The following is a 25,354-nucleotide window of genomic DNA, read 5'->3' as shown; positions in this document are numbered from 1 at the left end:
AATAGGGTCGGGTTGGGCCCGGCTTTATAGAACCCTAGCCCAACCCTAAGTCCACTTAGCTGGGCCTTGGCCCGACCCGACCTGACCCTGACTCAGGGTCAGAAAAATCCAACCCTGATCCGCCTTTAGGATCGGGCCAGGCTAATCTTGATTGGCCCTGATCATGGGGAATGGGAAAGAAATGCATGGGCTGCAATGGACCGAGGAGAACATTATCAATTTTACATAAAATAACATTATAATAAAAAGTAGGGTTTTTTACAATTACCACCCCAAAATCTTTACTATCTACTATTATCTCCCCCAAAAACTTTCAAACAACTGTTACCCCCTTCTGATGCATACTAACCACTAACTGACCCCCACCGTTACATTTGCGTAACGGTGGGGGTTGATCGTGACAGTGTGCCGTTGTCACAAATTTTCTAGGACCAAAATGCCCTTTTGGGGTGGTAATTGTAAAAAAAAAAAAAAAACCCATCACCGTCCTTCTCCTCCTCTTCCTTCTTCTCCTTCTTCTTCTTCCTTCTCTTCCTCCTCTGCAACCCCAAAATGTGGCTGCCATCAAACCAAAATAAAAAACCTTGGACCGATAGAAAATTCAGGTTTTTTCCAGGCCCATTTGAAAAACTCAATTAAATTCTCACCCACTATAAGTGGCGTCTGGAGTACCCTGACAACGAACTCCTCATTTACCGTCAAGTCCTTCTTCTCCAGGCTTGATTCTAAAGGCTCCTCCAAAGTACTTTGAAGAACAGATACAACATTCTCGAGTTGTTCCAGATCAATCTCGAGTATTTCGGCCATGGTTTCTTCTATAAATTCTTCTGAGGCCAAACTGCTCACTCGATCATCACCATCAGCAGTTTCACACGACGAAAAGCCTTGGTCTTCACCTTGAACAACCTCTTTATCGGTAGCATTTTCATAGATTTCCGACGAAGCATCCAATTCATAAGAAATAAAACTAGCCTTCTCTGCAAAAAGGACTGAAGAAGACTCTGAATCCTGCGAAACAAAACTAGTTATTTCATTAAGAACACCATCTCTTTCTGTAGGTGAAGAAGCACCTAATGAATCATGAGCTTCGTCACTTGAATCAGGACTATTAGATGCTGAATCAAGAGAGAAAAACCTAGGGCTTTGATAAAGGGGTTTGGTTTTGGAGACCCAATTTGAGATATGTGGAGATGCAATTCGAATTACAATTGGGGCTTTCAATGGTACCACGTTTTGAAGCGAAGGAGCTAAACGGCTTGAACATCTGAAGAGAAGAGCACCAGCTCTGAATCTCCACATCTCTCACTCAACGTTACAATGCGTGGGTTTTGGAGGAGAAGAAGGGGAAGGAGGAGGAGGACAGTGATGGTTTTTTCTTTTTTTTTTACAATTACCACCCCAAAAGGGTATTTTGGTCCTAGAAAATTCGTGACAATGGCATACTGTCACGACTAACCCCCACCGTTACAGAAATTTAATAGTGGGGGTTAGTGGTTAGTATGCATCAAAGGGGGGTAACAGTTGTTTGAAAATTTTTGAGGGGGGATAATAATAGATAATAAAGATTTTGGGATGGTAATTATAAAAGTCCTAAAAAGTATTATATCACTTATTGTCTTCATATATAATATATTATAGGAAAAATTTCACGAACACCCCCTAAAAATATCCAATATAACTAAAACTTACCATATTTTGGCAAAAAGACACAGACTACCCTTATTTTATGAAGATATATACACTTAATCCATTCCGTGAGGTTTTTGGGGTTAAGTTGCTGTTAGTTTTATCATAATGGCCAAGTTACCCTTAAAAGGGATAAATGTACCATAATACCCCTTAACAGTAAAGCCATCGCTGGGCTGAAGGAAGAAGACGCTCGAACGCTGGCTGTTGGAGTTCAATGAGGGCTTTCACGGTGCTTTCTGGTTCGGAATCAGCGACCCTGGCACCAGACACTGGAATCTCACCTCAAGCCATCGAAGAAGAAATGGGATTGGTGATCCAGAAGCTGATTGCATTGATAATGAGATCCCTACAACCTTCGACTTCAGATTTGCCATTAAGAAGCAATTTTCCAACCTAGCAAGGCGATTGAAGCTCTTATCGCCGTGTTCGAAGAGCTCAGGGACAGCAAAGACCCCATCCCTGAGGACGCTCTGTGTCCCCTCACATCTTTGAAGAATGCCCCGCAATCAACTAAGGAGCTCCTCAGATTGGGTATTTAAGGGAGCAAATTCTCTATTAACTTCCCATCTTTTTTTTTTTCTTTCTTTCCCTCCTGTTTGCCTCAACGGAGGATGCTTGTCTGGTGGGGGAGAGTCGTCAATCACCGCTAGTGTTGGTGGTTGTGTCAGTGGTGGCGGATGTGGCAATAGGGGTCCATGTAGGTAATTGAGCTTGAAGAGGAGAGGGGTTTTTCTGGGTGTCCGAGAAGATGAGCCGATTTAGATCAGAGGGAGGGGATGAAGAGAGGTTGAGTCGACTCGAACAGGATAGGAAGAGATCACCACCCGAGAACTCGGAGTTGCAAGAAATTCAAGGAAAGCTTAGCAGATGCACCTTTAGAAAGAGAAGACTGAAGAGCTCTTGAAGGTCAGAGACGAGATGTTGAAGCAGAAAGAGGAAGAACTTGAAAACCGTGGAAGAGAGCAGGAGAAGCTGCAGTTGGAGTGGAAGAAGATGCAGAAATTGAAGGAGTTCAAATCCCCCGTGGTACGTCCTGTTTACTCCCATTTTTATTTTTTTGGGGTTTATTTCCACTTGAGCTTGATGTCTGATTGATCTTTACTCCTCTCTCTGTTTACCTTTCCCCTGGTTCAATCTCTAAGAGAAAAGGAGCAAGAAAAGAACGTTAAGAGAAAGAAAAAGGCGGGTCCACTGTGGTGCAGAGACCAATGGAACGAGGTCAACAGGGGGAAGAAATAGCTTCACATATTTAGTAATTTCCTGCTTGATTTCTCCAGAAATTGTTCTTCAAGGATGTTGATACTGGTAAAGAAAGAGAACCCACAGTCAGAGTTCAAAGAAATCTCAAACATATTGGGATCGACATTGGGATCGAAATGGAAGAACCTCAACCCTTGGAGTTGCTGCGCCATGTTTCACAGCCGGATGGAAGCTCTGAGCTTTTTGTCGACTCTCCGGAGCAGGTGATGGTCACCGGAACCGGAGCAGGTGATGATGAAATGACAATTTTTTTATTTAAATAATTTGGGGGTTAAAATGGACATTTCAACTTTAGGTGTTAGCTGTGCTTAACTTTAGGGGTGTCTATGCCTTTTTGCCAAAATAGGTAAGTTTCAGTTATATTGGAAACTTTTAGGGGGTGTCTGTGAAATTTTTCTTATATTATATAAAAAAATGTGGGTACATTTAAAGTTTATAATGTATATATTATTTCAATATATATTTTATAGTATAACTGAAATTAGGATCGGGTCAGGTCGGGCCGGGTCGGGCCAAGCTTAGCCTGAGGCCTCAATCCTAACCCGACCCGACCCTGACTCAGGTTAAAAAATTTCTAACCCTGACCCACCCTCAGGGCCTAATATCTCAACCCAAGCCCTGTTCGGGCTTAGGGCGGGCCAAGATGGGTTTGGGTCAACAGGACCAAACTTGCACCCCTATGCAGCAAGGAAGTGGTTCTCTGTCCATGAGTGTAGTCTGTGCCAATGTTTTTTGTATTTATTTCTCTCCTCCCCCAAACAAGGGGTATATATATCTTTTCCATTTAACCAAAAAAAATAAAAGACATATCTTTTCACATGGGAAGGAGATATATAGAATAATGGGAGCGTTGGTGTAGGTCATGCTTTGAGACAGAGTTCTCTTTCCCTAAAAAGTTATTAAAATACATAGATTTGACTCATTTGAATCACCAGTTTGTTTTTAGAGTTCTCTCTTCCATTCTCCCCTAAACAAGAACCACCCAACCCAACCCAACCCAACCCAACCCAACCCAAAATGATCCGCTTGGGAATTCCTTCCCAAGCTGGCCGCGTATAGATCACCCTTCTCATAACATTTTGTAACTCCTCCTTCATGACTCATCTTGATTAGATTGGAGTCATTTGAATCACCAGTTTGTTTTTAGAGTTCTCTCTTCCATTCTCCCCTAAACAAGAACCACCCCACCCCACCCCACCCCACCCCACCCCACCCAAAATGATCCGCTTGGGGATTCCTTCCCAAGCTGGCCGCGTATAGATCACCCTGCCCATAACATTTTGTAGCTCCTCCTTCCCGTGACATTTACCAACAACCCCACATAAATCAGATCTCTTTCTCTCTCTCTCTACTAAAAGGTTCTTGGTTCTAGCATCGAAACATAAGCAGCACAACACGTGTTTAATGTTTCTATGCTCAAACAAAGAACTGCCATGGTGAATCTCTGGTAATTCACCATTGCAGTCGACTCATCCCTTATAATCCATCTGTCGTATCTTTATTAAAGTCATCTCTCCAAATCTCCTCCGTTCATAGAACCGATTTTGTGTTGGTTTCGTACTGCAGATCGAGCTCTGCAATTCGAGCCGGCGGTGGCAATTGTAGCTTTTCATGCAGTTTTACTGCTCTGAAACTCTAAACTTGTCAAGCTGGAGCAGTTGAAGACTATCGGTAGGGAGCTCGCCATGGGCTCCCAAGGTGGTTGGGGCCAACCCAAGGAGTTCTTGGATCTCGTCAAGTCAATTGGCGAAGCTCGATCTAAGGCAGAAGAGGATCGAATCGTCATGAGCGAGATCGAGATTTTGAAGCGGCGAATCACGGAGCCGGACATACCTAAGCGGAAGATGAAGGAATACATTATCCGTCTCGTCTATGTTGAGATGTTAGGGCATGATGCATCGTTTGGTTACATCCATGCGGTTAAGATGACACATGATGATTCTCTACTGCTCAAGAGAACTGGATACTTGGCTGTAACGCTATTCCTCAATGAGGATCATGATCTCATTATTCTCATTGTCAATACTATTCAGAAGGATTTGAAATCGGATAATTATCTTGCTGTTTGTGCTGCATTGACGGCGGTGTGCAAGCTAATCAACGAAGAGACAATTCCTGCGGTTCTTCCGCAGGTGGTCGAGCTTCTTGGGCATCCCAAGGAGGCAGTGAGGAAGAAGGCAATCATGGCTCTTCATCGGTTTTATCAGCGAGCACCTTCATCTGTTACTCATCTCCTCTCCAATTTCAGGAAGGTATGCCTATACTTGCACGGAGTTCCTCCCCCATGTGAATTTGAAATAATTCAGGTTTATCTGGTAACTTGGTACATTTTGCATCAAGGCCCCGACTTGTGTAAGACCCCCGTGTCTGGCTTGACTCCGGACGGCTTCAAGTTGTTGCAGAGAGAAATTTAATGCATGAAGGCAAATTTACACTGTTAAACTATAAAAAGAAAGACACTAAATTTATCTTCTACCTGGGAGTTTGTGGGTTAAATACTAAACCTCCGATGACACAGTTTTACTGATGTGTGATAGGTTATTGAGGTACCCCTGTCATGTACGTGTAACTTGATCATCGTCTTAATTTTGAAACTGAGTTGCACAAGTTTTGGTAGGATCTCTGTTTCATACTTAGGTGATGACACTGATTCTTGTTGAGGCTGCAGAAATTTCATGTCCAAAATAGTGGAGAACATAAGTTCTTAGTTTTGTTACTGGGCCTTCAGTATTATACTTATATGGAGAATGTAATCAGCTTCAAGTAGAGATGATTGATATTCTAGTGGTTGTCAAAGATTATACCTGATGTCCCTGAGAAGTCTTTAAAAAAAAGGGAAAAAGGGGTAGGGAGGAAGAAGATGACACAGAGTGATTATGACGACCAAGAGAAGAGGAATTTCACTGAAAGAAACATTGACAATGAAGGCTAAGGGAAGATACCTTCCCAACTATCTCTATGTTCCGCCATGTGAAGAGGACACTTCACTTTCCAAAATTTTGCTGCGATAAGCACCCTCATGCCTGTGTCCAATAACAGTGATCCTTCTGTTTTCTAGCAAAGCTATATAACTGGCCACTGTGCTGGACACATTCTATCTGTGTGGGACAAGAAACCTTTTCTTTATCCTTGCTACTTCCATGTTAAGGATCAATATGAAAGTAGTTTGGCTGAGGATTTGTGCTGCAAACCTTACAAATCCACCTTTCCTTTGCCTGGGCTTGAGATTTGTAGGCCAAAGGAAGATACTTGCCCATCTATCTCCATGTAGAGATGTCCAAAGCATAGTTATCAAGGCGGCAAGGCGACCAAAGCGTTTGAGGGCCTTCCTAAGCGCCTTGGCGATAGGGCGACCGCAAGGCGGCGCCTTGGCGAACAAAGCGTTCTAGTGTTCTATTTTATTATATAACCATTTTATTTGGCACAAATAGCATATTACAAATTATATAATTCTACTTCTTTGCCAAATAAATACTAAAGAGTCAAACCAATGTAAGATATTCATCAAAAAATAAATTAACAAACTAAGTTCATCATATTATCATAGCACTAATGCAATATAGCATATGAAAATAATGAAATATAAATATCAAAGAATCAAACAACATTATAAATTATTAAATATAAAGAATAAAGGGTTGGTAAATTGGTACACTTACCTCTGTGATGCCAAATTGAGTGTCTAGGCAGCAGGCCCTAAGGTCATCCACTATATTTCTACTTATGTGACCCTGTCAATCAATACTCAATAAAAGAAAACATAACATAACCTAAAATAGTAAAATACCAAAATTAAGTAATCATTAAAGCTTAAACATTCAAATACTTAGAGTGAAGAAAAGTCTAAAAAATAAAACCATCCAAAATCCAAAACAAATTGTTCAGTAAGTACTTCACAACTTCAAATTTCAATCCCAATTAAGCATATTTAAATCTTCTTGCTCCTGTTGTTTGTCTGCATCATTACTTTCTATACCAAAATCATCCTTAACATCTTCATCATCACACATATCTTGTTCATCCAACTCCAACCCGAACTCCAGTTCTTCATTTGAAGACTCCTCAACCCTCCCCCTAGCACGCCGTGAATAAGAAGAGGGAAGGGGTGGAACTGGAGCGGTTGATGGTCCAGACCTCTTCGCTCTATTGGCGCCATAAAACGATGAAGATGCCCCAGTTACTGCTGATACAGTTCTCCAAGTGAGATCATCCCTAGGATGAACTAATTCATCATCTGAAGCCCCAGTCATCCACTCACTACTCCAATCTAGCTCATCAAGCTCCAGTGGATCATAATTTCTGCTTTGTTCCTTTCTTTCTTGGAACCTTACTTAAAGACGGCGATTATACTGGATGTAGACAAGATCATTTAAACGTTGGTGCTCTAACCTATTCCTCTTCTTGGTGTGAATCTGAAAAACAAATAAACAATATGAAAATATTACTTTTTATTCTTTAAGTCATTCTTGCATAAAACATTAAAACCACACAAAAAACAAAAAATAAAAATAATATTAACTTAGTACTGAAATACTCAAGTACTTACAAACTCAAATATGCTCCAATTGCGCTTACAGCCAGAAGATGAACAACAAAGACCAAGTAAGCGCTTTGCAAGCTTTGTAAGCTCAGGTGTAGAGCTTCCATGTTTTTCCCATCAAACGACTATAAATATATATAATATATATAAGAAAAAATATAGCTTAAATTAAAATCAACATACAATACAAAATACAAACAAATAAAACAACTAAACAATATAAATTAAAAGAAAAAATACTTACGAGGACTCAACTTGTCCCTTTGTCTAATTGACATATCCTTTGCAAAAGATCCTCTAGTTCCAGTATAAGCAGCAAATTGTTCACTGATCTTGTCTTGCAAGGTTGTATCAGGCACCATCCTTACAAGAAAATCATTAAAGGCATCATTTGCTTTATGCATCAAGGAGTTGGCTAAAGATTCATCTGATTCCATCTCAATTGCTTTGAAGTACTTGTTTCGATTAAGGAGAAATGCAGCCAAATATATTGGTCGCTCCATCTGACTTGTCCAACGCCTATCAATAGTCTTTACAATCTTCTTCCATTTCCTTTCTATGCCCTTAAAATTTGACATTATGTGCTTCTTTGCCTCTTTCATTGCAACATATACTTCAGGCAATGCAGGCCTCTCATCTCCATCTACTATCCTCAATACTTGAAGAAGAGGCAATGATGCTCTCAAGCAATCCTGCATACCATTCCAGAAAGGTGTGGAAATAACTATTTCAACAATTTGCTTCCCTGCCTCTGTATGTGACAACTTAGATTGCTCCCAATGGCCAGAAAAAAATAATCTCCTCAAAGCATCCTTATGCTTCAATAAGCTCTGAAGTGTTAAAAATGAAGATGCAAATTTGGTTACTCCAGCCCTTACCAAGTCTGCTCTTTTTGTTTGTACCCTCATAGCTTCAAGAAGGCGAGCATGCCTATAGATGAAGGTAGTAATTTTTCTTCCCTTCAGTATCACAGACTTGTATATTTTTATATTGCCTATCTCCTCCATCATAAGGTCTAGGCAATGAGCTGCACATGGAGTCCAATACAACTTCTTTCTTTTTTCCATTAGTAACCTTCCAGCAGCAACATAATTGGAAGCATTATCAGTGACCACTTGAACCACATTCTCCTCTCCAATCTCCTCAATCCTACTATCAAGGAGCTCAAATAACATTTTTGCATCTTGTATTTGACTTGATGCATCCACAGACCCCAAAAAAAAAGTCCCTTCCGTACAATTGACAAGAAAATTAATTAAGTGTCTTCCTTTCCTGTCGGTCCACCCATCAGACATGAGAGTGCACCCTTTCCTCCAAGAGATTTTATGTTTCTTTTTTATTTCATCAACTTTCTCCTTCTCAGACTTCAATAGAGGAACCCTATAATCATGAAATGAAGGGGGCTTGAAACCTGGCCCATATTGTCCAATTGCCTCAACCAACTCCTCGAAGCTCCTTAGCTTTAATGCATTGAATGGAACGCCACTTTCAAAAGCCCATCTTGCAAAGTAAGAACGGAGTTTATCTCTTTCCTCCTCTGATCTCATACGGTTTCCCATTGTAGTCTGTTGGGGACCTTTACCATGCCTCTCTGCAACAACCTCTTCAGGAGTCCGCCTCTTTACATGAGCATCCATGGGACCCCTTACTTGTTGTTTGACTGTCGTTTGAATGACAACTTTATTTTTTTTTGAAGCTGTTCCAGAGCTTGGAATAAGGCTTGAGTCCCCACCCCCCAAATCGGACTCTATATGCCTTTCTTTGGATCCTTCAACATGAAAATCTCCACCGCCAACATCCAAATCATCCAAATTTTCCATCCTCCTCTTTTTGTTTTTCAAGATCGCTTCTCTCATCTCTTTAGTCATTTCGGCAGTTGTCTTTGAGCACTTGGCTACATCTCCATAGCCACCAATCAAGTGTTGCTTTAATCTTTTTATTCCTCCCTTGGTATCCACCCCACAGAGGATACACTTGACACAATTTTTGTCTTCTAAATTAGGCCAGTATCCATACTTCCACCCCGGATCATTAGACTTGGCCTTTCTTTTCGGATCCTTGCTTGGATCAATCCCTGACCCCGCTGTACTTATATTTTCAGCCCCACTACTACCATCAACATTGGCCATTGTACTCCACTACTCCCTTTGTATGATGTCTAGTTGTCTACAATGACAAAAAATAGAAAAAAATAAAAAATATAGAGAATTGAAGTGTATAAAAACTTAAAAAGTAAAGAAAAAAACAACTATGTTATAGAAAGTGTAATCACTAATCAAACTATCATAGATTCACAATAGAATAAAATATTGAAGTGTTTGCTAGTCCAACCAAAGGCATATAGGAAGCAGGAATTTAGTAACACAGTAATACAATGCTGAAATTTGAAACTCTAAGCAAGTAAGCAGTGAAGCATAAAAAATGAAAAGAAAATCAGGAAAAAATGAAATTTGGAACTTGGAAGGAAAAATACTGATTACAGATTTATAATTAGACTAATGAGGAAGAGAATAAGTGAAGCACTGAGACTGGAAAAAAAAAAAGAAGACATTTACTGGCTGAAAATGCTGCTGGAAAGGAAGACAATAGTGCCGGACGATGTACGAGGCTGCTGCTGCCAAAAGGAAGAAACACAGTCACAGAGAAGGTTAGAACTTAGAAGAACAGAGTTTAGAGTCTTTAGACTATAGATTTAAGAAGAAGAAAAGAAAAAAAAAAAATGGCACCTCTTACCGTGGAGGCGTGGAATTGGAGATGTCGACTCGCCGGTGGGGGTGGAGATTGAAGATGTCGCCGTTGGGGGCTGCCGGACTGGGGATGGAAGCTGGAGAAGAGGGACATGGAAGTGAACCAAGTGATGGAACAGCAGCAGCAATGCAGCATAAGAAAAAAAAAAAAAAAAAAAAAAAAAAATAGAAGAGAAGAAGAAGAAAAGCTGAATGACTCATGGACTTACCTTTAATGGAGTTGTTGCCGGACGCCGGTGGAAGATGGATATGTCACCGGTGGAGGTTGAGGCTGGAGAAGACAAGAAGAAGAAGAACAGTAGGGCCGCAGGGGTTAGAACTTAGAAAGGGTTTAGGTTTTAGAAGGAAAAAAGAAAAAAAGAAAAAAAAAAGAACAATACTTACCGCTGGAGATCCTCGCCGAGTCGCCGGACGCCGGTGGACGATGGGCAGTTGGGCACTGAGGAGTGAGGTTTGAGTGTTCGACGGAGTTGAAGTCGAAGAGATGAAGACTCGAAGTCGCCGTTGCTTCTCTATTTTTCTTTTGCAGTCCTAAACTCTTCTTCTTTTTCGTGTTTTTCAACTTTTGGGGTCAATTGGTCAAATGGGTTTGGGGTTAAGTTGATTAGTGTTGAAATGTTGAATCGATTTAGGTGTTTTTGTTTTTTTTTTTTCTTTTTGTAACATACGATTCCATGCTTCTCAGAGCATGGAACCAAAAACATCACACCAATCAGATTATATCAATTAGAATATCTTAAACTACATTAAAAAATTAAAAAACAAAAATCTTTTTAAAAAAAAATACATATGGTGACCGCCCAGAAGCATAGGCGTCCTAAAGCGACCAAGGCGACGCCTTGCAGGCCATGGCGCTCCATTTTTCGACATACAAAATGGCGTCCTATCGCCATGGGCTTGGAAAACCGCCTGGACGCCAAGGCGACGCCTTGATAACTATGGTCCAAAGTTGGGAAGGTCGTTAGGTTCATGTGAAGTGTGATAAAAAGAAGCCTCTCTACCTTTGCATATTCTTGATTGCTACGCCTATGTTGTGGAAACATTGCTTTGGTCCATATAATGATGTTCTGCCAAGTCAAAGTGAGTCTACCTTTATGGTCACAAGCTTTTTTGGATAGGAGAAAAATATATTCCATCTATTCCACAAACAATTTTTGCTAGTCTGGAAGACGGAGTAATTTGTGATACCAACGTTGTTGACAATTTTCTTTTGTTCTTGGGGTCCCAAGTTTCATGAAGAGGGTGATGCACTTGCCCTTTCTCTTCCTACTGGTCATTGTTCTCTCAACCTCCAGACTCCCTAAGAAATTCTTAATTTCGGTACACAAATCAAAGCCCTTCTGTACACTAATTAGAGCTTTCTATTCAAATGAAGGGAGTGGGGTTGATTAGTGTAACTGGACCTTGTGCCATTTGGTATCTGTCACCACTTACCATTTAATAGATTTGGATGGATGTAGATGGGTCCATGAGGTAACCTCACACCTAACTCACTAGTCAAGTTTCATCACAAAACAAGTAGGATAAGTGCTCTAAAGTGAGTTCAGGGTTTCAAAAAAGTATAGAAATGCCACTGGATTCTACTGCAGTTGAAATCATAGTTCAAGATCTCATCTCGTCTCGCTATTTCGGGCAGGTCGAGATTTCCAAAATATCCAAAATTTACTGAAATTTCGCCGAAATATTGTATTTTTTCTGCCATACTTCGGCAGTCCATCTCGGTGGGTTTTTGGCCATATTAAGGCCTGATACTTCATGTACATCCTTATTTAAGCTAAATAAACACATTTAAACCTTCATAATACAAAAAATGAATTCAAAGTGGTGTTTTGGGTTTGCACCCTTGATTGACAGTATACGGTCGAACCCTAATGTATAAATAGTTAAATACACATTATTTAAGTAATATACCGAAATTTCACGAAATATACTGAAATTTCACGAGATATACCAAAATTTCACGAAATATACCGAAATTTGGACTTTTTTCATTTTGTATGGCCATCTCGTCTCGGCAGTGTCGAGATATCCGAAGTATACCGAAATATCAGCGATATATCGCGAGATTTTGAACCATGGTTGAAATGCTTTTTGTAATCTTTTTGAAACTTTAGGCTCACTTTCCAGCTGCTTCCTTGTTTTATTCTTGTTATAATTTTATCATCACGATCACTATCACCATTGGATTGAAGGAAGAATGATATGATGCAAATAGACTGATACTATCTTTTACCATTATATTGTTGATTTTCATTGACTATGTTATTTTAGCTAATTGCTGCCTGTATTTTTTAGAAGGTACTTGTATATATATAATATTATGCTTAACTTTGATTTCGTGGATATGCATGGACCTGACACTGCGCATTGATGAAATTGACAGTGGTATGCATGAGTTAGTAGAGTACTACCTGTCCCTATTACCATTATATCCAGTTGATTTTGACATGATAATTATACTTGAATTTTCTGTGGTGGCAAATCTTTATGCTACTAAAATGATTTTTGTTGCTGTTTCATCAATGTGTGGAAGCTTCATATTTCACAGTCACTTTTATTTCATTATTTCAGAAAGAATAATAGGACTGTTTTATACCCTCAAGTGCTCTCTGAACTCAATTAAGCAGCTAATCTCCTTTTTTTTTGTTTTTTTAATTTTGTTTTATGTTATTGCTTTTGTTTCAGAGGCTCTGTGATAATGATCCTGGGGTCATGGGTTCAACACTTTGCCCGCTTTTTGATCTTATTGCAGCTGATGCAAATTCTTACAAGGATTTAGTTATCAGCTTTGTAAGTATTCTCAAGCAAGTAGCCGAACGCAGATTGCCGAAGAGTTATGATTACCATCAGATGCCAGCCCCATTCATTCAGGTAATTACTACACATCGATTATGTTTCAGTCAGTGAAGTTTACTGTGGTTTGTTGGTTGAATTTACAAGCAATTTCTAGCTAATTTCTGTACAAGGCAAATTTTTTTATTGCAAGTACGTTACATGATTTACGTCTTTTGTCGAAACAATCAATCTACAGTTGCTGACTGCAAAGGAAAGATTATTGAATGCATTTTTTCCCCACATCTCACAAGCCACAGCCCCATTTATCTTGCATCAAGATGTTTGCTGCAGGTTGGTGGTAGTGGAAACTGAGAGAAAACGGAAAAATTCTAGGTTTATATAGGAATGTCGTTTAGTACCGAGTATGGAGAGCTTTAATAAATTATTGTACATTTTTTTTTTAAAATAGTGCACCTTGCATACCTCAGGCACATGCTTTACCTTGCACCTTATACACCATTGATATGGTACAAGGTTCAAGGCAGTGAGGCTCAAGGGCTGCTCCTCACCTGAGGAACAAGGTGTGTGCCTCAAACATTGCAAATATAGAAGTCTGCAAAGGCATCATAGTTTAGTTATAAGGTGAAGACCTATTTTAATTTCTAACCTTGAACTTGGTAGAACTATGCGCCATCGAACCTAATGGGTTCTAAACTGATAGCAGAAGTAATAGGTTAAACTTCTGTACCAGAAAGAATGGAATCTCCAATTATAGCCCCTCTGGGATGTAAAATATATCTCTTCTCACCATCCCCATAGTGTATCAGATCGCAGGTTATAGGAAAAGAACCAGAAAAAGAGAAAGTTCAATAACTTCAGCAAGGCAAATCAGATAGGCCTGAAACTAGAGTCGAAGGGTGATGGGGTTTCTACCACCTAAGAGTATAGGATTACGAAAATCTCAGGTAAACTAGAATCGCAGGAAATTAGGAACCAAACCAGATTTAACAGATTTCAGAAAACAAACTAATTGAAGGTCTGATCTGGTCAGAAATCTGGTCGAAGGTTTATTATGGACCATAGGCGGAAGGGCGACCCAAGGCGGTGGAGGGGTGCCTAAGCACTTAGGCGACAAGGTGCTCAAGTGTTATTTTTTATTTCCCCTCTTTTGTAACATTATTTAGTATGCTACAATATATACCTTATATCATCAAAATCAACATTAAGCCCCATGAAGTCATATAAATCAACATTAAGCCACACCAAGTCATAAAATATCAACATTAAGTCAAATCAAGTCATAAAAAATCAATATTAAGCCACATCTGTTTTTTTGGTAGAATATTAAGCCATATCAAGTCATCAAAAATCAACATAAAACTAGAATACAACAGAACTAAAAAGCAAGCTATTGAAAGTTTGAAACAATCAAAACATACATTTGGTGTATATTGTTCTTGGAATTGGTCATTGTCCTGGCATACCTATTCTCACATTGTTTTATACTGTTTTTAGAAAACATGATCTTATCTATAAGTGATTAAACTGCTCTCAATTTTCAAAATGTTCTTTTTCTCTAAGAAGTTTGACTGGTCAAATTGTTTTATTTTTATATGAGACTATTTGTATTAGGTAGAGCACAAGACCAGCTTTCCAACAAATCCAAGATTGCTTAAATCTGATTTATATTGAAGGAGTTATGTTCCGGTCAAACCTTATTTGGTGTGCGGGACTGCTGTCAAAATCGCTCTGAATGGAAATTATTTTTTTAGATATCAAAACAAATGAATATTTTACCATTCTTTTGGTTTTTAGCAATGTTTTACCATATTAAGATTTATGGAATTTTTAGAGTTGAGAAAAACCCTAGCATTAGAAAGTTGAAAATTTTACCTACCGTTGAAAATCCAGTGTTTGTTCTTAAACTAGGGGTTTGACTTTTTATCTTTTTGGAATTTTATTTTTTAACTATTTTTATTGGATTCAAATAGTTGGGTATTTGCTTATTTATGAATAGTATCTTAAGTAAATGAAATAACAAATATATAAATAAGGGCCCAACCAAGTTTGATACCACTAAGGCGATAGTCGCCTAGACCCCAGAAAATCCGCCTGGACGCCTAGGCGATGCTTTGACAACTATTATGGACTGATGAACAAAATATTAAAATTTCATATTAATCCGATGGTCAGATCTGAAGTTATGGCTCAAGCTTACTCGGAAGTAGGATTCTAGAAATCAGGGTCCAGAACTAGAAATCAATAACCAGATTGGAATATTAGTAACAGGTGCATAAACAGTAGCTGAAATCAAATTTCGGAAAGGTAACTCAGAATTCCAAAAATTGAAGAAACAAACTAGAATTAGGACTCTTCTAGTTCAATGGAAAGATGAGATTTTCAAACCAGGAAACAAACCTGCAGTATAGTGATTACCTAAACTGAAAGAGAAACCTGAAGCCAGAATGCGCAGAAACTAGAAAGTTTGGAACTAACCTGATTCTTCAAGAATAATAAGAAAAGAAGAAAAGAGAATAAGTTATCATCAGGAACTCCACCTGATTCTCAGTGCTGACATCCCACCAAACCCTAGCTTGGAAGCCCACCAAGTGTTCCTTGGAATCCCACTAAGGCTTCTATTGCATCTCGTAGCAGACCAAAGCTCTGAACCTCACAGAACCAAAAGGCAGCAAGCTAATTTTCATTCATAAATTCGTGTGCCTCAATAGCTGGTTACATAAGTTAATGTGAAAAATTACACTGCCACCCCCTGAGGTTTGTACTAAATACAGTGTGATCCCTTGTGTTTTCAAAATGTACACCCGACCCCCTGATTTAGGGTAATTGTTACACTCAGCCCCACTCCGTCAGAGCATTCCCGTTATTTGCTGACCTGTTGGCCATTGATGCATTAAAATGACAAATATACCGTTAACGGGGTGTGAGCTTACCATTTTGCCCATAGGGCAGCCTAAACTTCACACCCCCTTCCCCTGTTACTCGAATCCGACACGGGTTAGGAATCTGGCGATCTGCTTCAGGCCATCTTCAAGCCCATCATCACCGATGACCTGCCTCAAGTTCTTGCTGTGGCGATCTGCTGAGGCCATCATCGACAACGGGGTGCACAGCTGGGCAGCGATTGCAGCCGTCCATTATTGCGAAGGTTGGGGATCGCAAAGTGCTCTGGTGGCTGTAGAGGTGGTGGAGACGGATGGGAGTCTTGGTTGAGAACAAGAAGAAGAAGAAGAGGAAGAAGAAAGAAGAAGAAAGAATGGAGAAACCGAAAACCTGCTATTCCTATCTCATCAGTTTTATAATTTTTTTTTTTTTTGGTGAAAAGAAAAGTTCGTTCTTTCTGATAAGGCCTCTTTCACAACTACAACACTTCTGTGTGATGTTTGATCGACCTGCGTCGCTGGAACTTAAGTTTCTAGTTTGTCTTCTTTCATTGAGCTCTGGTAGAACATATCCACCATTCTAGTCTTATGCTTCGTCATCTTCTGTAGGTATTTTAATTATGGGATTCTGTTTGTTTTTTCATTCCAAGCTTTCATCTGAAGCACCCTTTCTGTTAAACGGGATTTCAGTAATGTTCACCAGATGGATGCCCTGTAGTTTCAATGAAGGAAATCAATTAAAAAAAACGTTTTAGGAATAGAATTAATTATGCAGTATTTTGAAAACCAGGTCAAAATGAAGTAATTCAACGCTTTCCTTGTGAGGATAAAAACCCTAATTGAATACAGAGATAGAACACATAAGGAACCCTATTTAAAGTCTGATTTTTCTGGGTTATCGTTACCAACCACAAAACCTCTCTGTCATCCAACGAGCCAATTTAAGGAGTTTCTTCCAACAACACGGGAAACGTTTCTTGACACCATTAATCTTGAATTGACCCAAATCATTTTCTTTAATTCTGTTAATCTCTTCAAGCCTAAAGCCCTTTGATTTAGCCCTCTTCATGACTAAAACCATCTACAATGTCCAACGCCTTCATACACATAACTAGAAAACCTGTTACCTATATCAGGAGGCTCTGAGATCAAACCAAAAAGAAACAAAAAGTGCAATTTCCAAGGAAATGGAACCCAACTCAAAACTACAACAGATTGAAAGATTAGCATGAATCAGAAGAAGAGAACATGAAGAATTTGGAATAACAATGTGAATAAATTTTGTTGCAGAGTTTTAAATTTTTTTATTCAAACCTACCCTAGATCGTAAGGAGTGGGAGGAAGGTTGCAGCGGTGGTTGAAGAAGAAGAAGAAAGAAGAAGAGGAAGAAATAGTGGTGGGTCCCACTTTTTTATGTTAGAAAAATAAAAAATTAGAATAGGGTTATTTAATTGAAGGGAAAAATTGCCATTTAAATTTTATACTTAACACTGTCCACACCATTTAAATTATATACTTAACAACGTCCACTTAAAGGTGCTGGGTGTATATTTTGAAAACACAGGGGGTCGCACTATATTTAGTACAAACCTCAGGGGGTGGCAGTGTGATTTTCCCTTTTATTTATTATACTGCTGGGATTTAGTTGTCATTGTCTTTATGTTCTATGGGCGTATAGGTTATTATTATAAGTTGAAGTTGTTGGGGTTTATTGTAATTACACTCAAATTGTTTTTATATAATATATGGGTTTAGGTTCAACTCCTATTTGATATCTCTTTTTTATTTCCTCAGTTTCTCTCTTCTTTCTTCTCTTTTCTTCTTAGATCTTTCTTCCTCTTCTTCTGGTTATTGATCACTGTTGATTTTATATTGTAACATGGTATCAGAGCAATATTGATCAATAACCCAAGGTTGTTTTAGGAGTCTTCCAAAATTTCATGGTTATATATATAGCAGCAGCTGCTGCTCCTATGTTTGATGGTTCCCTTGGTTAATTTTATTTGTCAAACAAGGGAATTCCTTATCTGACGAAGATTACTTTGTTGCCATGCTGATATGACTCATTGTTCTTGGAATGCCATTACCTGCGGTGCCCTTTTTTTCAAGTTCTTGATGTGAAAAGCGTTTCTACAAGATTTGATCATTCCACCTCTTCTTTGCATGTCCCTTCTCCTCTTCAGTTTGGAAAGGGCTCCTCAGTAATTGTTGGCCAAGGAGATGAAAGATTCTATCCTTCGAGAGGTAATGGTTCTGGGTGGATATGCCCTTTGCCGGTAGGTCAATCTGTGATGTGGTAGGCAAGCTTGCCTTTGGTGCCGCCATTAACCATATTTGGATGGAGTGTAATCTCAGAAAATAGACCTCCCGCTCCAGATCTTTCCGATAGATTTGGGACTCCATCACTTTTGACGTCAAAAACAAGTTATCTATGATCTTCTCTCAGTGTGTTGATTCCCCACGGAACAAGCTTATTGTTGTCTCTTGGGGCCTGCTCCTCTCCTTGTTGCAACCCTCTGTCTCTTCTCCCTGAGGGATGGGTTTTGCTTTCCTTTGTATTGTTAGTTCTGTAATATTTTTTATTCTTCCCCTTTTCTAGGGGCTTCCTCTTTTCTCTTTCCTTTTGGTAATGAATTTTTATTCAAAAAAAAAAAAAGAAATCAGAAAAAGGGGACTGATCTACTAGATTGATTGGAGGTTCTGGATTTCCCTATTTTGTTGGATCTTGATTTGCTATTTTCGGTTTTAGCCCATATCTCTGAATCTGGCCGTTGGAAGTTTATCAAACGTGGAGGTGTTGATCTTCTACATGCATAGTAAAGTCAACCAGCCTTTCATGGTGATCTGAGGTGCTGATTTAGAGATATGAATTTTCTCCATCTCCATCATATTATATGCCCTATGATATTTCAGGATGCGTCTTATAACAACTAACATATATACTTAGTTTTGGCATCCTCAGCCCTCTATTCTCTCTAGCGGTCTGGAGAAAATTATTCTTCTTCACCCTGTGGGTGGTCACTGGTGATTTCTTCTTGATTCTACTGATTGTTCTACTTCTGTGACTGAGTGTGTTGCTGATATCATATCTTCTCTGATTTAATGGGTGACTCTAAACCTCATGTGGACAATGTTAATGTCCAAATTACTTCTATTAAATTGAGTGGGGCTACCAATTACCTTTTGAGGGCACTACAGTAATGGTTTACATCAATGCAAAGGGTAAATTGGATTATCTGTTTTCATCCCCACCATCTCCTGACAGTATAGGATATAAAGAATGGATGTGTGAGAATGATACTTGTGTGGTTATGAAAAAGTATGGAAACTATGTTCCACAGCACTGTAAGGGTGTTTGAAGTGATTTGAAAGAGAGTTCTCTCAGTCCCGAGTTTATGATTTTTATGAAAAGATCTTTTTCTTTAAACATTGTGGTAAAATGGTAAACTAGTTTGTGAATATTATAGTGCACTTAAGGGCATGTGGGAAGAACTGAACGTCTACCAACCCATTTCTATTAATATGGAAGTGTTGAAATCTCAACCTGCCAAATTTCAAGTAAGCAAATTTCTCTTTGGATTGGACTTTGATTTGCAGCATGTTAAAAGCCAACTCCTTGCTGGTGAAAAGGTTCCTTCTATGAATGAGGCATTCTGTTGCATCAACGCATTGTCTCTACCTCTCTTGCTAAATCTGAATCATTCTCTTGCCCAAGGATAGTTTTGCATTTGTTACTAGTAAGGGTGGTCGTGAAGGACAACAGTCTGATCAACCTCTATGGAGTGTATGCACTGTGGCAAATCCAATCATATTGTTGATAAATGCTAGGTGAAGTATGGTAAACCAGAGTGGATTAACAAATGGAAGATTCAACAGTGACTGATGGGAATTCTAATTTGGTGTCATCTGTTGAATTATGTACACCAAAATACCGTGGGGGTATTTTGGTCATTTTACAGTTGTTTTTTATATGCTTTGTACTTCCTAGTTAAGCCAGCTATGCTAGGGGTATTTTGATCATTAGGATGTAATCATCTCTATTATAGATACAAGGCTTGTTTGATCATATTGATCACTCGAGCAATTACTCTCTAATTCAGATCTGTTAACATGGTATCAAAGCAGGTTTCGGATTAGGGGAGCGTCTTTTTTTCTCCTCTCCTCCCTTTCATTCTCGAGCTCTTTTTCCCCTCTTTCCCTTTTTGTTCTTCATTCTCCCACTAGGGCAGCACTGATGAGGTGATCTACAGATTCAGTTGCTGCCCTCCATCACCTCATTCAATGTTCTAAAAATTTCAGATCGATAGCAGCTTGTTCTTTGACTGCGGCTTTTGAAGACTTCAAGGTTTTTGGACTGATTCAATCTACTCTTACAAGGGATCTCTCCATATTGTTGAAGCTCAAGAACTGCAGCAGATTTTTATTGGACAAGGTTCTATCTCCAGCCATACTGCGGTTTCTCTTTGATCGATTTTGCTCTCATATTGGTTTTTTTCAAAACCCTGCAAATATCGATCTTGGGGTTTTACTTCTCTGTTGATGCTGGTTTTTGGAAGGGTGGTTCAGCACTACTACAAGTACACTCGATCCAAGTTTCAGCACATTAGACTGGTTTTTTGATTGCGTTCTACCCTACATCGATCTCACCTGAATCAGGGTTTTTTTCAAAACCCTGAAAAAGTCAATCTAGGGGATTGCCTAATCTATTGCTGCTGGTTTTTGGGGACAACTCTTCCTACATTTAAAGAGGTTTCTCCTCCAATTTTCAGCTCATATCTTGGAGTATTCATTGAGTTTCTCATCACCACAGTCCCTCTCTACGATTTGGGTGTCTTTGCTGCATAATGGGTGACTCTGTAATCTCTACTGGCATAACAGTTCCAAAGAGGGCCAGCTTCAGTTGGCATAACAGTAGTACCATCAATATGGCCAGTAAGCCCACGGCCAGCAATGGCAAAGTAAGCAAAGCGAGACAAAATCAGGTAATTCCTCCCATCTAGTTTGATAGGATTAGGGAGATGGTCATGGGTATCCTCATGTCTTATTTGATTGGCTCCATGCAATCAGACCTTGCGAGTGGATTTCTTCTTCTTAATATAGTTGCACAGATATGGTCTGCCTGCAAGGAAACATATGGACTGCTTGGCAATGATGCTCAGGTTTATGAACTTCAGAAGAAAGTCCTTCATACCACTCAGGGGGAATTGTTTGTCTCCAAGTACTATGCTACTCTTCGCAGCCTTTGGCAACAGTTGGAGCATTTTTCTGATTACCATCCTTCCACTCCTGGTGCTATAGCTGCTTGTAAGAAGCATGTTGACAAGGTACGAGTCTATGACTTCTTGGCTGGATTAAATATGGATTATGATAAGATTTGGGTTCAAGTGTTGGGTCACTCTCCTTTTCCTACACTTGAACAATCATATGCCTTGGTCTCCTTTGAAGAAAACCGTAGGGCTGCTATGCTCCATCCTCTACCTACTGAGAGATTGGCTCTCCAGACTGCTTCCACAGCTATTCCTATCTCTGCTGGTAACTCCTCTTCTGGTGATTCTACCAAGGGCATTGTCACTTGTGAGCACTGTAACAAGCCCTACCATACCAAACATGCTGCCAAGAAGAAACCAAACAAGAAGGCCCATCACTCTGAGTATGTTGCTACAGCCCCTACTATTGTTACCATAGTACTATATCTCGCGATATATCGGTATCTCGGGCCTACCGAGATATCCGAAATATCCGAGATATCGCGAAATATGACCGAAATATTGCATTTTTTCTACAATATTTCGGGGGTCCATCTCGGGGGGTATTTGGCCATATCTAGGCCTGAACTTCATGGACAGCCTTATTTAAGCTTAATAAACACATTTAAACCATAAAATTGTAAAAATGTGAATTCAAATTGGTGTTTTGGGCTTGCACCCTTGATTGACATACGGTCGCCGACCCTAATGTATAAATAGTTAAATACACATAGATTAGGCAGTTAATATTTAATAATAGTATTTAACTTCATCACATATCAAGTTAAAGCCAATACACATTGATGAGTACCATGATTCTCATAAACTCCATAATATTCAATAACTCGCTTAAAGCCTTAAAGGCAATACACTAAGTGTCAAAGTTAGTAAGTCACAAGACTAGTAACTCATGAAGTCACTACTCACAAGTTCATAGATCAATGAAATCACAACTTAAGTTACAAATTATAAGTGCTAAGCGCTAATAGTAGTTCTTTGTGCCTCCTGGATCAATCCCACTCATGCCTCGTTGAGTCGACGTCCATTGCTCTCTGTTTAAGGACATATGTGGACCACGGTATAGAATCGGAGAAGAAACGAGTGTAGTCATCCACAAGTGTCACGTAAATGGAATCATCAACATCGTAGGTAACCTATCCTAGGATATAAACTAGGGTTACCAATCGATCCATCGTGAAGAAGATGATCCTTGTGATATGATGTTGGCGCCGGCAGAGGGATGGCATTGGCTGCATGTATGGCTGGTGAGGTTGGTAGCTAGGTCCGCTAGGGTATGCAAAGATGTTATCTACAAAAGATGATCCAGTATGTCCCACGGGATGGGATGTAGTCATAGTCCCCTACCCCACTAAACGCCCATATGATGATGATCTATATCCATATCCACCGTAAGGTTGTGATGCACCATAATCCGATGCCAATGGAGTGGTATGTGCGTCAAAAGATGGGGCACGCCAATGTCCAGTCGGTCCTCCCTCCCTATCACCCATACTCAAACCACCAACAGAGCTAGATAGGTTATCAATGTCCATGTGATCAGGTTGCAACTGTGTTTGTCGACCCCTACGCTTCCTGTTGTATGTATGTAGGGGGCCTCTCGAGGGTGCGGGGGCACGTGCTCCGTGGTCCGTATCTTGTGTGGCATGATCAAACTGTCTCTCCAGTGAATCGGAGTGGCTCTACAGGTGCCGTATCCTGGGCCTCCTGGCCTACCACATAACGCTCTCGCATGCCGTCAAATTCTTCACCAAAGATCACCACCACCAACATCACCACCACCAAGATTACCACCACCAAGATCACCATCACCACCACCATCACCATCATCACCATCATCATCATTTGAGGACTTAGACAGTCTTCATCATCAACAACATTGCCACCAATGTGCTTGAACAATGGCTAGAGTGTTGGATGAGAGCTTGGAAGAGTGGAAGAATAGGCAAAAGACTGAAATTTCTTAGCAAATGCAGCTCTCGGTCGAAATATGGACCGAAATCTACGAAATATTGTATTAAAGTCCCCCTTTACGTGACACTTTAAGCCAAAATACCATATTTCGTCGATATCTCGTGAGATATCGAGATATCGTCGATATCTCACAAGATATCGACGAAATATGGTATTTTTTCATTTCGACCTGATTTCGCATCTCGGTAAGCTCGAGATATACGAAATTAAGCGATATTTCGGCGAAATATCGCGAGATTTTGAACCATGATTGATACTGGTTCCCAGGAGGATCTACAGGCATTCCTACGTGTGCTAAAGACTTTTGCTGCTGTTGCTTCTACTACATCCGCTACTGCCAATTCCCCTAGTCCTTCAGGTTCAAACTTTGCTCGGTCATGTATTTCATTTGGTGGTCATTGTACTTCAGTAGCTTCCCATCCTTGGATCATTGATTCTGGAGCTACAGATCACATGATCGGGTCATCTAGCATTTTGCATCGTTATTCTCCCATTTATGGGAAAGACAAAGTCAAGGTAGCTGATGGTTTCCTTTCTTCTATCTCTGGAAAAGGAATCATCAACTGTACTTCTTCTCTGCCTTTGTCTTCTGTTTTGCACATTCCTAATTTTCCTACTAACCTTCTTTCCATTAGTAGTATTCTCGTGATCTTAACTGCAAAGTAATATCTTTTCTGTCTCATTGTGTTTTTCAGGATTTGGTCTCTGGGAAGACGATTGGATTGGGTAAAGTGCACGGTGGTTTGTACCTGCTTGATGATGGGCGTCTCACTCCACCACCATTCCCTTCTCCACACCAAAACTCTTTAGTCTCTTATGAAATTTACCAACGACAATCTAGATTAGGTTACCCTCCATTAGGAATTTTAGCAACTTTATTTCCTACTTTGGTCCAAAAATGTGATAAGAATGATTTTTTTGTGAGGCTTGTGTTCTGGCCAAACGGACATGTTCAACTTATTCTATTTTCAATAAATGGAGTTCTTCACTTTTTCATTTGGTGCATTCTAATGTTTGCGGCCCTAGTCGTAAGACTTCTCTTTCTGGTAATCGTTGGTTTGTTTCCTTTATTGACTGTCACTCTAGACACACATGGGTTTATCTTATGCACACAAAAAATCAGGTGTTTTCATGTTTTCAACATTTTCATAAAACGGTTCAAACTCAGTTCCAAGTTACTCTCAAAATTTTGAGAAGTGATAATGGAACCGAGTATACAGAAAATCAATTTCAAAAATATTTTGCTGATAATGAGATTATTCACCAGACTAGTTGTGTCGATAGCCCAACCCAAAATGGTGTGGATGAGCGGAAGAACCGCCACTTATTAGAAGTGGCCAGAGCGTTGATGTTTGCTCGACATGTTCCATCCCAATATTCGGGGGATGTTTTTCTCATTGCAACCTATCTCATTAATCAGTTGCCTTCTCGTGTTCTTGACTCCCGTAGTCCGACTGAGATTTTACATGGGAGTTCCTCCTTTGTGGTTTCTCCCAAAGTGTTTAGCCGTGTGTGTTATGCTAGAGATACAAGATCTCCAGGAAAACTCGAACCTCGTGGGTTGCGGTGCAATTTTTTTGGGTTATTCTCCAACCCAGAAGGGTTATAAGCAAGGTTCGAAAACTCGGGTCTCGGAGCCATCTCGGCCTAGCCAAAAACCGAGTCGAGTCGAGATCTCGCCGAGATCTTGGCGAGTTTTTGTATTTTTTTTTTTTTCGGACTCGGAACCCCATCTCGGTGGGTTTTAGACCTATTTCGGTTCTAAAAGTTGGTATTCAACCTATTTTAGGCCATTTAAACACAATGACATTATCAGATTTTGCAAAAACAAAGTCCAAATAGGACTTTTACATTAGACCCTAAGTTGGTAGGCGACGACGTACTAAATTACCATACTCTATACATTAATGACATAATTTAGTAATAGAAAGCTAGCAAAACATTCAATTAATAGTAAAACAACTTAATAAGCATTACAAATGTTAAAGTGATACATCAAATTGCTTAAGTTTAACAATGTTACAAGTTACAACTATCATCACATAAAATGAGATTGAATCACATATTCATTCCCCACTTGTCCCACATAGTCTTCCCATGACATATTGTTACTCCACTGTTGCATATAGTTCTCCACAGCATTCATATAAGAGTTGTCATCCACATATAGCAAGGCCCCTATCCTAGGGTATAGCTGTTGCCATG

The 25,354-nt window shown here is 39.7% G+C and overlaps 1 protein-coding gene across 2 annotated transcripts in view; it reads left to right on the top strand.

Moving 5' to 3' along the window:
• Positions 1–4,266: 4,266 nt before the first annotated feature.
• LOC122658090 (AP-4 complex subunit epsilon-like) overlaps positions 4,267–25,354 on the top strand; it is a 126,448-nt gene continuing 105,360 nt past the window's right edge. Inside the window, exons 1-3 of one of the 2 annotated variants that reach the window (XM_043852977.1) lie at positions 4,267–4,396; positions 4,516–5,201; positions 12,922–13,107. In XM_043852977.1, coding sequence (XP_043708912.1) covers positions 4,635–5,201; positions 12,922–13,107 — 753 coding nt within the window. In that variant the 5' untranslated portion in view covers positions 4,267–4,396; positions 4,516–4,634. Of the gene's footprint in view, positions 4,397–4,429; positions 5,202–12,921; positions 13,108–25,354 lie in introns of those variants that run through there. The other variant, XM_043852978.1, reaches the window with a different exon arrangement.

This window comes from Telopea speciosissima, chromosome 4 (assembly GCF_018873765.1).
Source record: "Telopea speciosissima isolate NSW1024214 ecotype Mountain lineage chromosome 4, Tspe_v1, whole genome shotgun sequence".
NCBI lineage: Eukaryota > Viridiplantae > Streptophyta > Magnoliopsida > Proteales > Proteaceae > Telopea > Telopea speciosissima.
Note: the sequence above shows the minus strand (reverse complement) of the source record. Positions and strands in the feature narration are given on the sequence as shown.